The 18357-nt window shown below is 39.3% G+C and overlaps 2 protein-coding genes across 7 annotated transcripts in view; one reads left to right on the plus strand and one right to left on the minus strand.

Annotated features, from left to right (window-relative positions):
- ddr1 (discoidin domain receptor tyrosine kinase 1) overlaps positions 1-8033 on the plus strand; it is a 54917-nt gene extending 46884 nt beyond the window's left edge. For all 5 annotated transcript variants that reach the window (XM_026184957.2, XM_080308402.1, XM_026184955.2 and 2 more), the window contains 5 exons: positions 28-155; positions 1084-1281; positions 1384-1651; positions 2381-2530; positions 4107-8033. In XM_026184957.2, the coding sequence (XP_026040742.1) occupies positions 28-155; positions 1084-1281; positions 1384-1651; positions 2381-2530; positions 4107-4247 (885 nt within the window). In that variant the 3' untranslated portion in view covers positions 4248-8033. The remainder of the gene's footprint in view (positions 1-27; positions 156-1083; positions 1282-1383; positions 1652-2380; positions 2531-4106) is intronic.
- On the minus strand, positions 7429-14752 carry flot1b (flotillin 1b). Of its 2 annotated transcripts, XM_026184960.2 has the most exons (13): positions 14590-14752; positions 13951-14001; positions 13498-13573; positions 13169-13259; positions 11845-11988; positions 11577-11696; positions 10813-10908; positions 10277-10429; positions 10009-10190; positions 9878-9923; positions 9581-9718; positions 8988-9152; positions 7429-8893 (listed from the first exon to the last, which is right to left on the minus strand). In XM_026184960.2, exons 2-13 carry the CDS (start codon positions 13991-13993, stop codon positions 8864-8866), a joined length of 1284 nt encoding a protein of 427 aa, XP_026040745.1. In that variant the 5' UTR covers positions 13994-14001; positions 14590-14752; the 3' UTR covers positions 7429-8863. The 2 variants fall into 2 exon arrangements, with proteins under 2 accessions (XP_026040745.1, XP_080164530.1); XM_080308404.1 differs by lacking the exon at positions 13951-14001 and having other exon boundaries at positions 14590-14719.
- Positions 14753-18357: the final 3605 nt, after the last annotated feature.

An 18357-nucleotide genomic window follows, 5' to 3' on the forward strand; every position in this document is an offset into this window, starting at 1 on the left:
CTGCCTTTTTCATTTTTTGGGTGAAAGGTACACCTGTGTGAAATCGAGAGCCCTCAGGACCTTCCTACACTGGAGTTCCCCTTCAATGTGAGAAAAGGTCGCCCCCTTCTGGTAGCTGTGAAGATACTGCGCCCAGACGCCTCCAAGAACGCCAGGTCTGTAGCATCATATGTGCCTCAGCCTGGACTCTGGCTTCAGTGTGATTCACAATTGTTCTTTCTGTTATCCCACCCTAACTTGTCTTTCACGCTTCCTCCTGAGGTCCTTGAACCTAATAAGTTTCTTAATTATCAAGGAGTATTTAGTGGTCATTTGAAAACAAATCATTGGATATTCTCAGGTTCTCTGTTTTATTTGAAGTGTTAACCTTTAGTAGAAGTTTGTTGCCATTTTTGTAAAGCAAACCTTGTTTTCATGTACAAATCACTCACAAGCCACTCGCTGGTGACAGCGAGCTGATTACTGCCTCTACAATAAATGCCTGCTTCTCTCTCTGATCTCTGTGGATCAAAAGTTAATTAAGAGAATTCAACTGCTTATTTGATGTCTATCACTGTGCAGACATCTCTCCCTGTCTGTGACCTCTAATGACATGTTTCTGTCTTGGAACTAATTGTAGGGTTTTTTTGGCCATATGTGCACAAACTAGATGAGGTTTCTGGGTGTCTGTAGACTTGTAGGTGTTTGACTCCCTTCACCTGCTGCTTCTTTACTCCGGCTCTCCCGGAGTTTTGCTCTGAGCAGATTAAATCAGCACGTGTGAGCTTATGTTCAGGGAACATCTTCCCACAGATTTATATTTGAGGTTAGTGAGAGCCAGAGCTACACAAACATATTGAGCAGCAAAAACAAATCAATGAAGTGAAAAGTGTGGAAAGCCACAAGGAGCTGCAGGCTGGAGGTGTTGATTATTGACCACAGGGGGTCGGCAACCTCCTCACTTTACCCAGAGTTAACATTAAACATGTTGTTTGATAAATATTTAAGTATGCTTTTTTTTTTTTTTTAACAGTAAGCCTGAGAAGGAATTGTTTCTCTTTTTTTTTTTATCTCTGATGTAACAACTTCTTCTCACCTCGACAGGAACGACTTCCTGAAAGAGGTGAAGATCCTGTCTCGCTTGAAGGACCCGAACATAATCAGGCTGCTGGGAGTGTGTGTGAGCAGTGATCCGCTCTGCATGGTCACCGAATACATGGAGTGTGGAGACTTGAACCAGTATTTGTCCCAACGAGTGCTTCTGGACAAAACTGGACCTTCACACAATACGCCAACCATCAGGTAGGACATGCGAACAAATGTACACACATACTTAAAAGCACACACAGACGCACACAAAGCAACAGTTTTTATTTTCTTCCATCTGTAATTTCCTCCCTCCAGTTACCCAGCGCTCATTTCCATGGCCAGCCAGATTGCGTCAGGAATGAAGTTCCTCTCCTCGCTTAACTTCGTGCACCGAGATCTGGCCACACGTAACTGTCTGGTTGGGGGTGAGAGGGGCGAGAGCGGAGAGGACCAAGGCGGTGAGCGTCACATCAAGATCGCAGACTTCGGCATGAGCAGGAACTTGTACGCTGGAGACTACTACAGGATCCAGGGCAGGGCCGTGCTGCCAATACGCTGGATGGCCTGGGAGTGCATACTCATGGTGAGAGCACAGGAATGTTGTCTTTATATTGGATTAATTAACAAACGTGGAGATGACTGTTCTTTTTATGCAGTTTCTTAGACCACATTTGACTGCAGTGGTTCACAGTTTGACTTGCAGTTATGGGGCTTCAGTTTCCTAATGTTTCCTATATGCATCATACACATGCAGTCATGTGGCGGCAAGTGAATCATATTAGATTCAGGAATTTTTGAGGCCTCGACATCATCAGTGTACATGGGGTTTTTTCCCCCTGAATTTATACAATCAAACACATGCAGTGCTACAGTGAGATACATTAAAACTTATATATGGAAACTGATATTTAATTTATTCATCAGAGCGTTCAATATAAATTCAAGAAATTCGAATTTTCTGGCTTTTTGGGTTAAATTAACTTAATGATGATAACAGGCCAGTTTTTCGAGGCAATGAATGATCACAGAAAGGTAGCCGTACAGATGTGCGTGTAGGTCCACCTCCCTTACACACAGAACAGTGCTTCGCTGTCCACCTTGGGGAAACACCAGTAACAGAGCATAAAGTTTAGCCAAAATAGAAACAGGAAATTACCGGCCAACTGTGAAATGTCTCAAATATCCCGTCAGTAAATTTTAAAGAACAGATCCACAAGCTGAGCATAGATGATACAATGTGATTACTTTTACAGTAATGGAGTTTATGATAACGAAGGTGACTGCGTCGGTGTGTGTTGGTGTCTGATCACAGGGTAAGTTCACCACGGCGAGCGACGTGTGGGCGTTCGGAGTCACTCTGTGGGAGATGCTGAGCGTTTGTCAGGAGCAGCCGTATTCCACCCTCACAGATGAACAAGTCATCGACAATGCTGGCGAGTTCTTCAGAGACCAGGGCAGACAGGTACATCTCAAACGCAAACACACTAAAACGAACTAAAACAGCATCCATCCTTTTTCTTAACTGTTTGTCCCATTCACCATCCCAGCTGGTGAAACCACCTCTTTAACATGTTTTTACTGTTTAGTGATCATATGCTGAAATATCACTTTCGAACTGTGAACTTAATCGTGATTTGAGCAGACCTGGGAAAAAAAAAAAAAGCACAAACTGCATCAAATGACCGATTTCATGTAAGGTTGCAAACACGGCCACCCTGCAGAGGAAGCTGCACGGGCTGGCTGGACTAAGCCTCAGAGGTAGGAGCTCAGACATCTGGAGGGATCTCAGCGTAGATCTGCTCTGCATGTCAAAAGGAGCTACTTGAGGTGGTTCAAGCATCTGGTTAAGAAGCCTCCTGGGCGCCTCCCTTTAGAGGTTTTTCACGAATGCCCAACTGGGAAGAGTCCTTGGGGTAAACCCAGAACCTGCGGGAGAGATTACATATCTTGCCTGACCTGTGGATGCCTTCAGATCTCCCAGGAGGAACTGGAAAGTGAGGCTGGGGAGAAGGTTGCCTGGAATACCCTGCTTAGGATACTGCCATCACAACCTGACTTTGGATAAGTGGATAAGATGATGAAAGGATTGATGGAGGATTTTAAATAAACAAAACATGCGTTTGCTGATGCTACAGCGCTGGCTTTTACAGAACTGAAATTCAGCTTGGATCCTTTTATGTTCCAGTGATTTATTAAATAACGGTGGGATGTTTGTTTGTTTATTTTTATTTGTTTCAGAAGTACCGAAAAAAGATTCAGTATCATAGTTGTATGAGAATATTCATCAGATATCCTGTTTGTTCTTCATACAGTTCTTCACTCCCATAAAGACTTGCTTTGATGACCCTCTTCGCCTCACTAACTTCTGCCACTTTGTTCTGAAACGTGACAGAAACCACTCAGTTCAGAAAAGAGGAACCGGGGTTACCCAAGAGAGGGGATGGGTTAAATAGTGCTCACTTTGTGCTTTTGTTGGATTTTTTTATAATATATAAAGTTTCCCCAGTAACCGTTCTGCCTCGGCCTGCACATTTAGAAAAATATAAAGATATGAGTCTGCTGTGTGCTGATTTTTGTTGTTCTATTATTTTTTTCAATATTTGATTAATCATACAAGACTTTATCAGTTCCGTCTCTTTTCTTGAATTCTTCCACATATTTCCACTTTAGCTTATTTAATTTTTGTGTAAAGTGATTTGAAAGTATAAACTCGTCCGATATCTGGCGCCCCCTAGTGGTCGTTCATTGGGCCAAATCTTTTCCTTGAGTTTAAAAGGGTAAAACTGCATGCACTGGTGAAGTTAGACTACACTTTTATGATTCACATAATTCCTAAACAAGTAAAAAAAAAAATCCACAGGCTAAAAGTATAAATTGCACTCCAGATTAAATCAAAATAAGAGAAAACTCATAACTTTTGCATATGTTTAAAACAGGGGATTTTTGTACCGTGTGGAAACGATATACTATATAACAAAGCAATGCCTCTGATCTCTAATCTCTTCCTGCACCTTTCTCCCTCTCCCTCTCTCCCACAGGTGTATCTGAGCAGGCCGGCCGTGTGTCCTCAGGGTCTCTACGAGCTCATGTTGAGCTGCTGGAACAGAGACTGCAAGGTCCGCCCATCTTTCGCTTACATCCACTCCTTTCTTACGGAGGACGCCATGAACATGGTGTAAAGTAAAGCAGAGGAGCAGAATAAGAAGAAAAGGCTTTTGCGTTCATGCATACTTCCCACAGTGGGAAGACGTGGTGGTGGCTACACATATGGGGCAGACGAAAAGGGAGACCGGGTTGCTCGCTTTTATATTTTGTACTTTTTGGGTGGATGGGGCTGAGAGACCGCTGGTTCGGTTTTAATTCCACATCAGACCCCAAAGACAAAGCTAACTTCCTCTTAACATAGTTTAAGCTACATTTCTCGCGGGTGGTGGTGCTGGTACTGGTGGTGGGTGCGGTCTGCATAGGATCTAATTTCTTCATGGAGGGTTTCTGTGACTGGTGATTATGTGCTGTAGAGTTAAGGAGCTCAGTTACAGGAAACACTCTGTAAACGTAGGAAATCAGGAGCAGTTATGAAGTTTAATGATTGTGTTTTTTTCAGCATCTCCACACAGGATGACAGGTGTGGGTCACATGACCCGCAAAGTTTTAAGAGAATGCCTCATGTCTAGAGAAGAAACACACACAAACACACACACACAGACAGGTATTGTGTCAGTACTTATAGTATGTATAAATTACTGCACACAGACATGGCTGAGCTAGAACCTCAGTGATGGATTTCATTTTTATCTCAGCTCCTTATCCGTACGTAGCGACCCACATCCAGAGTTGTCAGTTTTAGTGGACTAATGTGAAATGATGTGGACCAGACAACAGCAGCCCTATTTCTGCAATGTGATCAAGTCAACACCAACAACGTAGTCAAAAACCCCAAAAATAAATATTTGAACTTCATCTTTGAACCACAGTTTAAAAAGAAAAAACAAAACAGGTTGTATGAACTTCTCAAACCTGAGAAAAAGGTGCAGAAGAGGAGACTCTGCTACACCTTTGCTGCTCCCACAAACTGGAACAGCTTTTCCAAGCAGATGTAACACCAGCCAGGCAGTGGACGGGACTTCAGATGCACCTGCTCGGGTGTTTTGGCTGTGACTCATCAAAAAGGAAAGACTTTTTTTTTTTTTTTTTTTTTTAAATTCCAAAAACCAGCTGCACTTTAAACCCTTCACGAATCCCCGGCTGTGATGAAACTCATCTCTGTGATGATTCCTTTTGATGTGGATTCTAATGCTTTTTTTTTTTTTCCAAAGTGAGATCGAAGCGAATCACAGAAGCAGGTCAAACATGCTTTTTTTAAAATCCTCTCCAACAGAGCGTCGCCAAACCATTAGATGTAAAATATTTTATTTTTTAAATGGAATGGCATCCTCAGTTACTTCAATTTGAAATGTGTGACAACCTTCTGTTCATTTTTTTTTTTTTTTAATGCGCTGACATGTTTAGTCGTCCAGTAATCTGTTTCCATTCATCCAAATGTATCACTGTGTCGTTGTTCAGAAGGATATTATGTGTCTTATCCGATATTAAGCGGGTCATTCCATGGAAAGTAATCAGTGCCTCCCACCTGAGCCCATCAGAACCAGCAGATATTTTTGTACAAAAAATGTGGCATGCATGCTTATCCTGTACATACTTCATACTATGAATATTTTCCAAATAATAGGAACTCAAAGTACATAGGCGAGGGTTCAGATGTTACACTTTTTAATTTAAATTATCGTTTTAGCATTTTCGAGACGTGGAAATGCTAAAAGTGCAGGGAATGGTTACAAAACACTGTCAAACCTGAAAAAAATTGATTCCAACTGTCAAAATCTGAGGTAAAAAACTTGGATCGAGTAAAAGGAACATGTTGTCCTGCGCCAAAACAAAACTGCCACAAGCTGAGCAGACAATGAAGCAACAGCAAAGAAAAAAGGAAATCTTTCATCTGTTATAACCACATGCTTATATGAGCCTTGAAACATTACCCAGAATGCACTTTTTTTTTTTCCTCCTGTGAGCAAATCAGATCCAGGCATCCAGGCTGCTTGTCATTATTTCTGTTTCTCTATAGCATACAGATTATGAGTGTAGTTTTGCTTTGGAGCTACGATTGATCCAGCGCCCCTATAGTCAACTTGACTGAGCAGGCAACTCATGTACCAAAGACTCGAGTCCTCACCAGTGTCAATTCCAACCAGCGTTTCATTCTACCTTCACTCACTCACACGTTCTTATTTAATAAATACAAAAAGTTAAACTAAATTAAAAATAAAAACATTTATCTTCTACCACTTGTTCAATTGAGGGTCGATATAGGGTAAAAGTAGGGTATACCCTGGACGGATTGCCAGTCTGTTGCAGGGCTAACAGAGAGACAACCATTCGTGCTCAAATTCGCACCTATTGTCAATTCAGGCTTACCCAAACCCACGCTCGTCTTTGAACTGCCGGAGAAAACCAGAGAGGGGAGAGAACACGCAAACTCTGCACAAGGTTCATCTTAAAATTGGTTATAGAAAAAGTTTGCTAAGTAAATACGAGGTATTGGCTCCAGATTGTGACGGTGGGGGTTTATTAATAACAATTTAATATTTACATCACAACTAAAATGTTTTTCACCCATTTCATCTGTCTCTTTTACTTAAGTGGCTAAAAAAAAATTAGAAAAAAAGAACAAATAAAATAAGCACAGAGTTTTAACCAACTCTTAAAATATTTATGGTATGAATGTAATATTTTGCATGCCTTTGTTAAATAGAATTATTGTACCAAAAATATATTGATTCAGAGGGGTCAGGTGGAAACTTTTTATATATATATATAGCTATATAGATTTGGCTGACTTTATATTGAATGACCCAGTCTGACTGCGGTAGAGTCAGTGCATCTACCTAACCGACAGAGCAGCACTGTAAATCAGTCCTGATCAACATCATGAAGTAACAAATTCACCGGTGGTGAATGGTTGTGCCATACACCTTTTTGATACACTGTAGTTTAACTAAACCCATATTTTTTTATATATACTATACGTACTTAGGCTCTCCTTGTTGTCTGATTTTTGTCCCGTTCTGTCTGAAGCTGAAAAATCACAGTATGTACATATTTTAAGGACAGAATTACAATTTCATTTAATATATAAACTCTGTCCCAACTGGGGGTCTTCTGTGTTTGTGTAGAACGCTTGCTACGTTGATGCTATTGTAATTCACTGTGTTGTCTATTTTTGTAGATGTTTTAATAAAGTTAATCTTTTCAAAATCAGTGTGTGCTTGTTATTAATTACATCTGTCAAAAAAAAATCAAAAGTTTCATCGATTGAAATATATTTTATTATAAGTCTAACATAGATTATGTTTAATATTTGATACAAGCAGCCAACTTTCACACTATATCAACGAAGGCTGAAAATGCAACATTAAAAAAAAAGAAGAAGAAGAAAGTATTAGTCACTAGGAAGCACCAAAGGAGACAGGCGGATTCTGGCTTTCGTCCTTTTTTAAAAGTGACAAACTGGGCTAAGACCAGTTTGATATGAGGAACTGTTCCCTGATGAGTTTAACTAGTCTTAAACTGATGCCTGAGGAGTTTAACCAGGCACTTGGTTGCAAAATGCGGAGTGATTCTAAAAAAAAAAAAAAAAAAAAAAAACTAGGAAAAAAAATTTCACTACTTTAACGCAGGAAAAAGACAAGGCGACTAAACTCAAGGCAGCATGCATAACAAAGCAGTAGTACTTCGTGATGGTCCTTCTTTACTCATGACAGCTGTATAAAAAGGCAGTTACAGTAAAGAAGAAAACAAAAGGTTCAACATACTTTCATTGGCTTTAACAGGAAACCTAACCAAACCATAAATTGTTCCAACCACCCACTTCCTCCCTCCTCCTTTCAAGACACAAAGAAACTCCTCCCACTTGCAGTTCCAGCCAATAACATTGTTGCCAACAATGTAATCCATTATTACAAAGAGTCTCACGTATGTCTTTTTGCAATGCACTAGTAGACAAAGAAGAGACATTCAATCTTTTGTGATTAGTACATAAAAATATTAACAACATTTCAACACACAAAACTCTGAGGTGATTTGATAAACGCTCTCAGCAAGATTTCAGTCAGTGGTCTAAATGTAGAATGTACATTGCACTAACGTTTTTTTTAGGGTCTGACTTTGTCAGAACCTCCTTCTCTCGTGCTCAGAGCCTCCAGGTGAATGAACAGATTTAATAAAGGGGTGTGTAGCAGTGGCAGAAGTGTAGCAGCATACTCAGTTGGGCTCCCTGAAAGTGTATGTTTTGCATTATTTGATTAATTGGAAGGCACAGAAAGAAAATAGAATAAGGCTATAAGCTTTTCCTACATTCTCAGATTAAAAAGTAAAAAAAACAAACATAATAGTTCATTGACCTAGTCCCTAAAAACTGGGCTTCTACGTATTAGCTGAGGCTTTTGTCAGCCAAAGACAGAAGTTGTGCAGTCGCTGTATCATGTGAGGCTGGTTGCAATGTGACCTGCAGCATGAAGCACAGCAGCACAGCTCAGGGACATGAAAAGAAAACCACACAACAGGGGAAGAAAAACCTAGCCTTGTTTAGACTGGGGAAAGGACATGAGTGAAAAGCATGCATTCACACAGACAATGAGAAAGGTTTACAGTGTTTACAAGTCAGTACAGTCGTTACAGGTACGAGGAGATGTGGAGCTCTTTGTCTAAATATTGTTGACACCTCTCCTGATTACTCTTCTCAATGCGCCCGGGTGGTTTTCCCTGCAGCCTGCGAGGTCAAAAACACAAATACGAATGAAATAACACGTGTACTTGTTTTGAAGTCTGTTACAAAGCCTATTTGCCTTTCATGCAAACTGCACCTGGGAGATGTCGACTCCAGTGAGTTTCTCTACAGCATTTGGCAGCTTGGTCATGATGTCCAACACTTCTCCAGCAAGTTTGGAGGCTCCTACATCTGCGCCACCGCTGGACACCATGGTAATCTTCTGTGTCGCTGACAGTGGCTTGCTGATTTCCTCCGCCATCTGCAGAACAAGAAAGATCAGAATTGGTATGCTTGCACCTTCAAAGTGTGCCATCCGTGAGCTAAGAAGCATGCGAGTCAGCTAATTCTTCTGAAAACTGAGCAGAGAATCACAATTTCAAAGAAATCTCAAAGGTTTAAAGCAACAATGTATCAAGCTTTGGGATATAAAGGTATATAATTAATATACCTTTTATGAATAACAGTTGAGTTGTGATTACTGAAATATGGTTAAAAAATATTTTAAAATCTTAAAGAGGCCTTGGAGTTGGAAAATGTAAAAAAAAAAGAAAAGGGGAAAAAAAACTTTTTATGCAAAGAGAAGTAAAATAAAATCAACATTAAGGACTAGCGCTGATGAAAATGGGTTGAAAGGCTAATATAAAAACCAATATTCATGATATTTTCATCCATTAGAGTCAAACTGACCAATGGCAGTTTCTCCAGCAGCATGTCCACCATGGCTCCTTCTTTGTACTGCTTGAAGGCCTCTGCCTTCTTGTTCATCTGCTCGGCCTCAGCACGGCCCTTAGCCTCCACGGCAAAAGCCTCTGCCTCACCCTTTATCTGCATGACAACACACAGAGCAGAAAAGAGTGACGATGGCAGTAGTCACATGAAGCAGGAGAGAAAGGAATGACACATTATATGATGCAAAGTCACAGGAAAGGTGACGAGAAAATTAACAGTAGGAAAAAACTGTGACAGAAAACGGGCGGTTCTCACTCTGATGGACTCTGCCTCAGCCTCAGCTTCCATGATGAGCTGCAGACTGCAGTAGAAAGGAAAAAAAAGAATGAATTTTTTTGTTGTTCAGTTCAAACTATACAGAAGCAATATTATGATTTAGTGCTCACCGCTGGGCCTCAGCCAACTTCTCCAGTCGGTATTTCTCAGCTTCTGCAGGTTTCTTAACCTTGGCCTCCAGCTCCTTCTCCTTGCGTGTGATCTCCTGCTCCTGCAGAGTAATCTGCTGCGTACGCTCCACCACTTGAATCTGCATCTTCTCCTCTTCGATGCGCTGCTTGGTCTTGGCCACCTGAAATGGAAATTCCAACAATTCTCAGCTTTCCATCAATAAAAACACAACATTTTGGACTTGGCCAGGCATTATGATGAGCGTACCTGAAGCTGATAGGCCATTTCTGACTCTGCCTTCTTGGCATTGACCTCAATGTCATAAGCCGCTTTCTTCAGCTCATAGTCTCGCTGGGCTTTCGCCATTTCAATCTCATTCTTGTACTGAGCAGACACCTTCTCCTGCATTGCGTGTGCCTCCTGAAAATGAACAGTACAGGAGAGAAAGACAAATTTGGTACTGCTCATCGGCATTATCTTGTCAGTACATGTCATTGTGCAGTCTTTCTCCCCTCTCCCCAACTGGTCCTTGCAGATGGCCGCTCCCTGAGCTTAGTTCTATTGGAGGTTTCTTCCTGTTAAAAGGGAGTTTTTCCTTCCCACTATCACCAAAGCGCTTGCTCATAGGGGGTCATATGATTGTTGGGATTTTCTCTGTTTTCTTTGTATAATTGTAGGGTTTTCACTTTACAATATAAAGTGCCTTGAGGAAACTATTGTTGTGTTGTTGTGGCCCAATCTAGATAAAACTGAATTGAAATGAACTGAACTGAACAGGCAGAATGACATTGACGATTATTTACCTTAATGACAGCATCTCGTTTGTATTGAGCCTCTCCAATCCTGGCATCCTTCTGCACCTGAGCAGTTCTGGCTTTACCCAGCGAGTGGAGGTAGTCCTGTAGAAGAGACAGAAAGGAGAGAAAGTGACAACCGACTACCAGAGAGCCTTATTCAGGCATTGAAAAGCAAAGTAGTACATCAGACAAACGAGTAATGTCGTTACCACAGAAGCACTTAGGCCTCATTTACGTCTACTGGGATGGCTCCAGGCTGAGAGTCGGGTAAGTCAATATCAATCACTTAAGAGCATTACAGTAACAGAGGAAATCATCAAAGACTAAACGCTTTGAAAACCTACATATTTCTAATGAATTTATCACAAGTCCATCAGCATTTGGCTTTTTTGGGGAGGCAATTTTTTGCATGAATTTGCTTATTTTTAGTGGTCTGTCTATCACTCAACGATACATCGTTTCCTGTTGCACCAAATATAATGCTCTGACAGAATATTCAAGATCTCATGGTAGATAAGCTGTCTGTTGACCCCAACACACGTTACAGGTTTTCCACGCAAAGCTTGCTTTATTTCAGCTTGCCATATTTAAAACAAAATCCTATTTTTCCTATACATGCACATTCAATCACCCACTGAGGAACTGACAATGGCCAGCTGGAAAGGTTTAGCATATCCCCCATGCCCTTCCAGCGTATTTTGTAATGCTTTTACAGTCAGAGTCTTGTCACCAGTGTTGGAAGAAGAAGTACTCAAACAGACTTGGCATACCTGATCGTCATGAACATCTTTCAGCGTGTAACTGACGACACCAATCCCCATGTTGACCAGGTCAGAGGAGGCTACTTTAAAGACCTGCTCAGAAAACTTCTTACGATCCTGGTAGATCTCCTGCACACACACATAAAGATTTGCACACGTCAAGTTACATACTGTAAAAAAAAAAAAAAAAAAGGCATGCCCTGTGCTAGTACTGAGTAATAAACATTTTGTGCATAAAAGTTCTGCAAAATGCATTTTAGGGCCTCAATGAACCAACCTCTACAGTCAGGTGGGCAATGATGGCTCTCTGGTGTCCCTCTAGTGTCTCCAATGCAATCTGAGCGATCTCAGCCTCAGACTTTCCCATGAACATCTGACAGGCAGCTGCCAACATCTCCTTGTTCTGGCCCTGGATCTTCACCTGGGGAAAAAAAAAAAAACACAGGTTAATGTGATCTCATTAAGACACTGCTATGAATCCTCCATAATGCTTCCTGTGTGGCCCGTGCTACAGACAGATGTTTATTTCACCATGAAGAAAATAGTTTATAACCTTTATAACCTAAGACCCAGCAAATCATTCTTGTCTTCTGTGGAGTTCATGTGACATGTCAAGCATAAACAATGCAGTCCTACAAATTTATGAGTCCTACTGTACTGTGAAAAGGAAATCCTTTCTAGTGATGCCACGGACAACATGGCCTGTTCTACAGCTTCCACATTTTATGGCAGTAGGTGAGGATGTGATACATGTTTTGCAGATATTGTTTTTCAATTGCTATGGATGAAATTGTTTCTTCAATATGAGATTCTTGAGTTTAATTTACCAGGATTTCAAAAAAAAAAGTACTGTAATTTCAACCATTTCAAAATAAACTTTTAATCAGTGAGACTTAAAAATGTGTTTTCAACCCATGCTGATACTTCAGGAAGCAGAGGGCTGAGTGTGGCAGAGAGGATTCTACTCAGAATTGTAGAAGTGGAGTCAGACTTTTTGCTTTCAGAGCATGAGGCAGAGGAAGGAAAAATATTAGAGCAGGAAGTTGAGAGCTCAGGAGGACATACCAGCTTTTCTGGAGTCTGAACACACACGCGCGCACACAAACACACACACCTTTTATATCTTAGTGAGGACATCTGATTGACATAATACTTTCCCTTGCTGCTTACCCTAACCATCAAAAATAAATGCCTAACTCATACAACTCATACCCCTAGCCTAAACCTAACCATGAGCTAATTGTAACCCTGACACAAAAAAAAAAAAACACATTTTCAGCCTCAAAAACTTCCTTCCAAACTTGTGGGGACGGGCATTTTGTCCCCATAAGTGACACACACGCACGCACGCACACACACACAATCAGCTAAAAGTTCTTAAACTAGTTACTCTGTTGATTTAAATAACTATTAATATACTGCTAAAAGTGAATTAAACTGTACCTCGCCTTGTACCTTTCTTTATTAATTCTGTTTTAATCATAATGAGATTCACTTGAACTGTGAGAGTTGATTTTAAAGGCAGTTTTGTGCCATGTGACATCTAATTATTCCCAATCTGTTGTAACTTCAAATTCTGAAAAAAAGTTCTCAAACCATACCTGCGCAATGCCGGTGACAGAGATAGGGACACCATGGCGGGTGTAGACTTTGTCACTCTTCACATTTAGAGTCAGAGTGTTGAGTGTGATCCTGATTAGACCAAAAACAAACAAACAAAAAAAGACCAAAAGGAAGGGTGGAACTGATGAGATTCAAAACGTGAGAGCAAGGGTAACAGTAACATTGGAGAAACTAAGACTGCTTCCCTGATAATGGCAAGCTTCCCTATTTGCGGTCTCTGTCTTTATTTCACACTACGATGAACTGCACAGCAATGTTGTAGCTATAAAAACTACACAAGGGAAATTAAAATGAAAATGGGAATGACCTCTGGATTTGTTGAATACACGGCAAGACAAACACTCTTCCTCCAGCAATCATTAGAGGTGGAGAACGGCCGCAGCCTGACAAAAGAGGGGAAAACAAACATTAACAAATCCATCCAATAAGAGTCATTCATTCAGGAACTGATTCAAGAGAGCACAGCTGAACTTGCAACCTTTCATGACAGTGCGACTCATGCAATTCATCCACAACAGCTTGCGCCATTGGAAAATTCCTAGCTTACTCTAAACTGTCAGCAAGTCTTGGCCTTATCACAAGACACATGTGACACTTGTACACAACACTTCACTCTAACAATCCAATTCCAGGATTACTGTCTTTTGTTTATTACACTGATCTTCTGAGCTGCAAGTTTCTAAACAACAATAAAGCTTGCAGATACTATGGTGAGAATATTCTCATGTGTTGTTCACAGAAACAATAATTAATCCATTACCAGACACCACCATCGCTTCATTGGGTCCACATGTGTAAAACATCTTGAATCCTGAATTTGAGACACACACAAAAACTTGTGAGAAAAAACCCCCCAATGGACTTGATTTGCCCTGTAAAAATGTTTAAAGTAGAAAATAAATGTATGACATGTATAAAGAGACAGGTGGATGTATCCACCAGTACAACACACAAAATATAGATTAAATCATTTTTTATTACAGCGTCTCATTGCTAATTTAAAGGCAATGAGTCCTATGCTGCCAACTATATTTTATTCATGTCGGTTTAAACCATTTAAACCTAATTAGGTTTCCATGTTTTTCCCAGCGACCCTCGGGGCTCCTCCCACTCCCGCCAGCCCTAATCTTCACACGGAACTCGGACTTTCAATGTAATAGCTGGAGCAACCAAAAAGCACATGAAGCACAAAAAAGTACCGATAATGGCAAACAAACACGGGTGTTGGATGTAAAATTAAAAACTTTAAAGAAAGCGACCTAACCTGCGTATTAAAATTCGCTATCTCGCTATTTAATCGAGTCTGGGTCGATAACGTGGGGGTTAAAAAAAACTGCCCAGTGTTTACGCTACAGCACCGCGATTTAACACGTTAAAACGAGCACTCCGGTTAACTTACCGTTATCCGGTCAGGTCAAAAGGAAACCTCCTTTTTTATATAAAAATAATGATAATAGTAAAATAAAGTCGGTTTTACTGTTGCGACGGTGAGAGCGTTGCTGCCCGTACACTGCAATCACACTGCAAAAAATGTCTGATGAGTGGGAAGTGCTCTGCGACCACGCCCATCCTCACGCTGACAGTGACGTAAGTGTGTCTGTTGTCATCTGGTGGCTTAGAGCGACAACTGCACCTCCACCATATCTATTTATCTATCTAGCAAAGAATTTATGATATCATGATACAAGGTTATAATAGTTAACTTAAAGTAAAAACTAAAACTAGAACTAAAGAAACAACTTTTGAAAAATCTACAAACACAGAATAAATATTCTTAGTTTTAGTATTTGTAATTTTGGTTAAAAACATTACAACTTGCCTGATGAGGCAATGATGAACATGTTTATTCAGACATTGGATGTCTACATGCTGGTGAGTCACCCACCTTTAAAAAGTTGTTTTTTCACAGTAATACCTGTGATGACCAGTTTCTCTTTATTTTCAGGACTATTTACATTCTAGATTTTCACTGAATGCATCAAAACTATGAATGAATACATATGGAATTATGTAGTAAACAAAAAGTGTGAAATAACTCAAAACATATTTTATATTTTAGATCTTCAAAATAGCCACCCTTTGCTTTGAATGCTGCTTTGCACACTCTTGGCATTCTCTCGATGAGCTTCATGAGGTTGTCACCTGAAATAGTTTTCCAACAGTCTTGAAGGAGTTCCTAGAGATGCTGAGCACTTTTCGGCCTTTTTGCCTTCACTTCATCCCAAACCATCTCGAATGGATTTACGTGGATTTTAGTGACTGTAGAGGCCAGACCATCTGGCGCAGCACTCCATCACTCTTCTTCTTGGTCTTACACAGCCTGAAACTATTTTAAAGATGATAAAAATTAAAACAAGTTAATAGTCCAGCTAGTGTTTCTCATTTGCCTTGATAAGTTATCAAATACACCTTAATTTTTGTATACAATATAATATACGGAGAGCATCATGTGAGGAATAACCTGCAAAAACCCATAACTTGTTCATAACCTTTTGTTTGTCTCTTAAATGTAAATATTAACCACCATGAATATCCCATGGCTTTCAAAATGGCAAATACTTTTGCCACTACTTATAAACATACAGTCTATGGTTTAAAAAGAAGATGACGAATTCTTAGCCATGTAATCTGTGTAACAGGCAATACTGTGTATTCTGAATTCAGACTATTCCTACAAGAGCAGCTGGCATGTGCAAGCTGTTGCCCCTGTAAATGTTTATCTAAGCACATTTGCACTTGTTGATAAATTGTGTGTCTGTTAATCTCATTACTTCCACTAGTGGGCAGTGTTTACCATTGCTTGAATTAAGATGTGACAAAATACCCAATCCTAAATTTTCAAATACCAACAAAGGCATCTGTTAAGTAGACTCTATATTGATGCATTTTATAAAATGTGGGCTTCAGAGGTGTTTCCAGAGGCAGGAATATATGGGTGGCACTGTCACACCTGAAATATGATTGGACAAGAGTACTGTTAGGGTCAAAGTTGAAATTGAGTGACAGTATAAATGTGACTAGACCAACTTATTAACTTTATTCATGGATTTTACTGAAGTACAGTTTTAAAGTACTTTTACTGCATATAAGCATCGGTGCTTTTTACTTCTGCTCTGTTATAGTTTGGATAAAAATGTTGTACTTTGTAGACAGGGTAACACTATAATATGGCCTTTGACTAAGGGCTTAATTGTACTCTAATTAAATGGAAATTCAATGTATTTTATGTAATTATATTTACCTGCAAATCCTTAAAGGTAGGCACACTAGTAGAAGTGCTTAACGAGTCAGGTTTTAGAGCAAACAAAGAAATAATGACACTGTAACTAAATATAAGTAGTCTCTAAGTAAATTAAAGTAATGTGTTGGTAAATGTAAGTAGTCTGTAAGTAATTTTAAGTAGTGCCTAAATTCTGGGTATTTTACAGAAAATGAAACACAGATTATACTGTAATTGATAATGACTACCGCATAAGCAATTTTAAGTACTACTTTCTTGATAATTTTGTGGAAGCACAAAAAATATTTCCCCGTCTTATATTCTATGTACACTGTACTTTTTCAGGCCACAGGCCATATTATGGAGTGGCTCCATCATTATAATGTCACATAAACCTGCAAACTTTGATGGTATTTCTTTTCTTTTTTTTTAGTCCTTATCAGATTATTATTGCTAAAGTAAAAGGGCAATTTAATAATAGAAGATCTGTCAGGTACATAATGGATATTAAATAAAGAGGTAAAACAATGAGATGTTAAGATGTAAAACGGCAAAGTTAAACTACTCCATATTGCAGCTCACACCCCAAAAACATATTTAAAATGTGAGATCAGGAAATATTAATATTACAGTCAAATTGCTTGCTACTTAAAATTACATATGCAGGATGTACATTTATTGTTTTGTTTTTGTTTCCTGTAAAAACCTGATTTGTTACCCCCTTATTCTAGTGTGCCGACCCTTAAGTATTGGTAGGTAAATATATTTACATTGTAAATTCAAATAAAATACATATTAAACATAATAAGATGTTATGTAATTACAGCAGAATTTTGCTCTTAGTCATAGGCTGTATTATAAAATGCTACTATACTGCATACATTTATGTTAAAGTTTTAGTTACTTATTAGTTTGCAGCTTTTAAAATATATATTTTGCCATTGGGGCATAATTATGGACAAACTACCCAGCCTCGTGACAATATAATGGGGATCTACATATTAATAAATCAGTAATGATGAATGATCTGATTAGAAAATGTATATGATTCTGAAAGGGGGCATTGTGCATGAGTACTTTTAGTCATTGTTTTGTACTATTATGTAAGCAGAATTATTACTTTTAGCCAAGTAAGAGACCTAAATACTTGTTTGATCACTTTGTGATACAGATATTAAATTAAAAAACACATTTTTCAGGCTCTTGTGCAGTGCAACTTTTCCTATAATATCTTCATGAAATATCTTTCCTGTAAGTGTCCAAGCAGTCAAAGGATGTACAGGCACAGGTATAATTTTCAAAATATGTGTTTTAATATACCCCCAAAAGACAAAAATAATCTCAAAAACACATAATAAAGAAAATAAGTTACTCTGAGAAAGAGGTACATCCATGAAACAGACGTCTACTCAAAGCTACTGCTTAACAACGGAGCGAAAGTTTGTGGTGTCCCCGGGATTCCCATGTGCTTGTTTGCCATTCACCTAGGGACCATTTTTGATCCGAGGACACCACAAGGGGTATTACATTCAAAGGCAGACACCACAATAACTACATTTAATATAAAGAAACCATGCGGTCACAACAGGCAGTTCACTCCCTTTGATTAGTCTCTGTATTTAATCCAGCTCCACCCTCAGCCTCCTCTTTTACTCAAGCAAAGAAGGATGAAAGCAGCCTGCAGGTAACTCAAAAAATAGAGAAAAATAATACAATTTATTATGTATATAGTGGTTGCTGGTACAGTGTTCAGTGCAATCAGTGTAGTGTCATAATGTGTAATAAGAATAGATTAAGCAAATGAATCAACTCACTTTTGGTATTACAACTTTAACGACTACTTAATTAACTTAAATGTTAGAATGTAAGATATAAGGTTTTACACTCCCACCTCAGGAGTATCTCCACATGCAGTCTGAACAAATATTACCACATTTTTTCAAGTGT

The sequence above is a fragment of the Astatotilapia calliptera genome, chromosome 11, assembly GCF_964374335.1.
Source record: "Astatotilapia calliptera chromosome 11, fAstCal68.1, whole genome shotgun sequence".
Lineage (NCBI taxonomy): Eukaryota > Metazoa > Chordata > Actinopteri > Cichliformes > Cichlidae > Astatotilapia > Astatotilapia calliptera.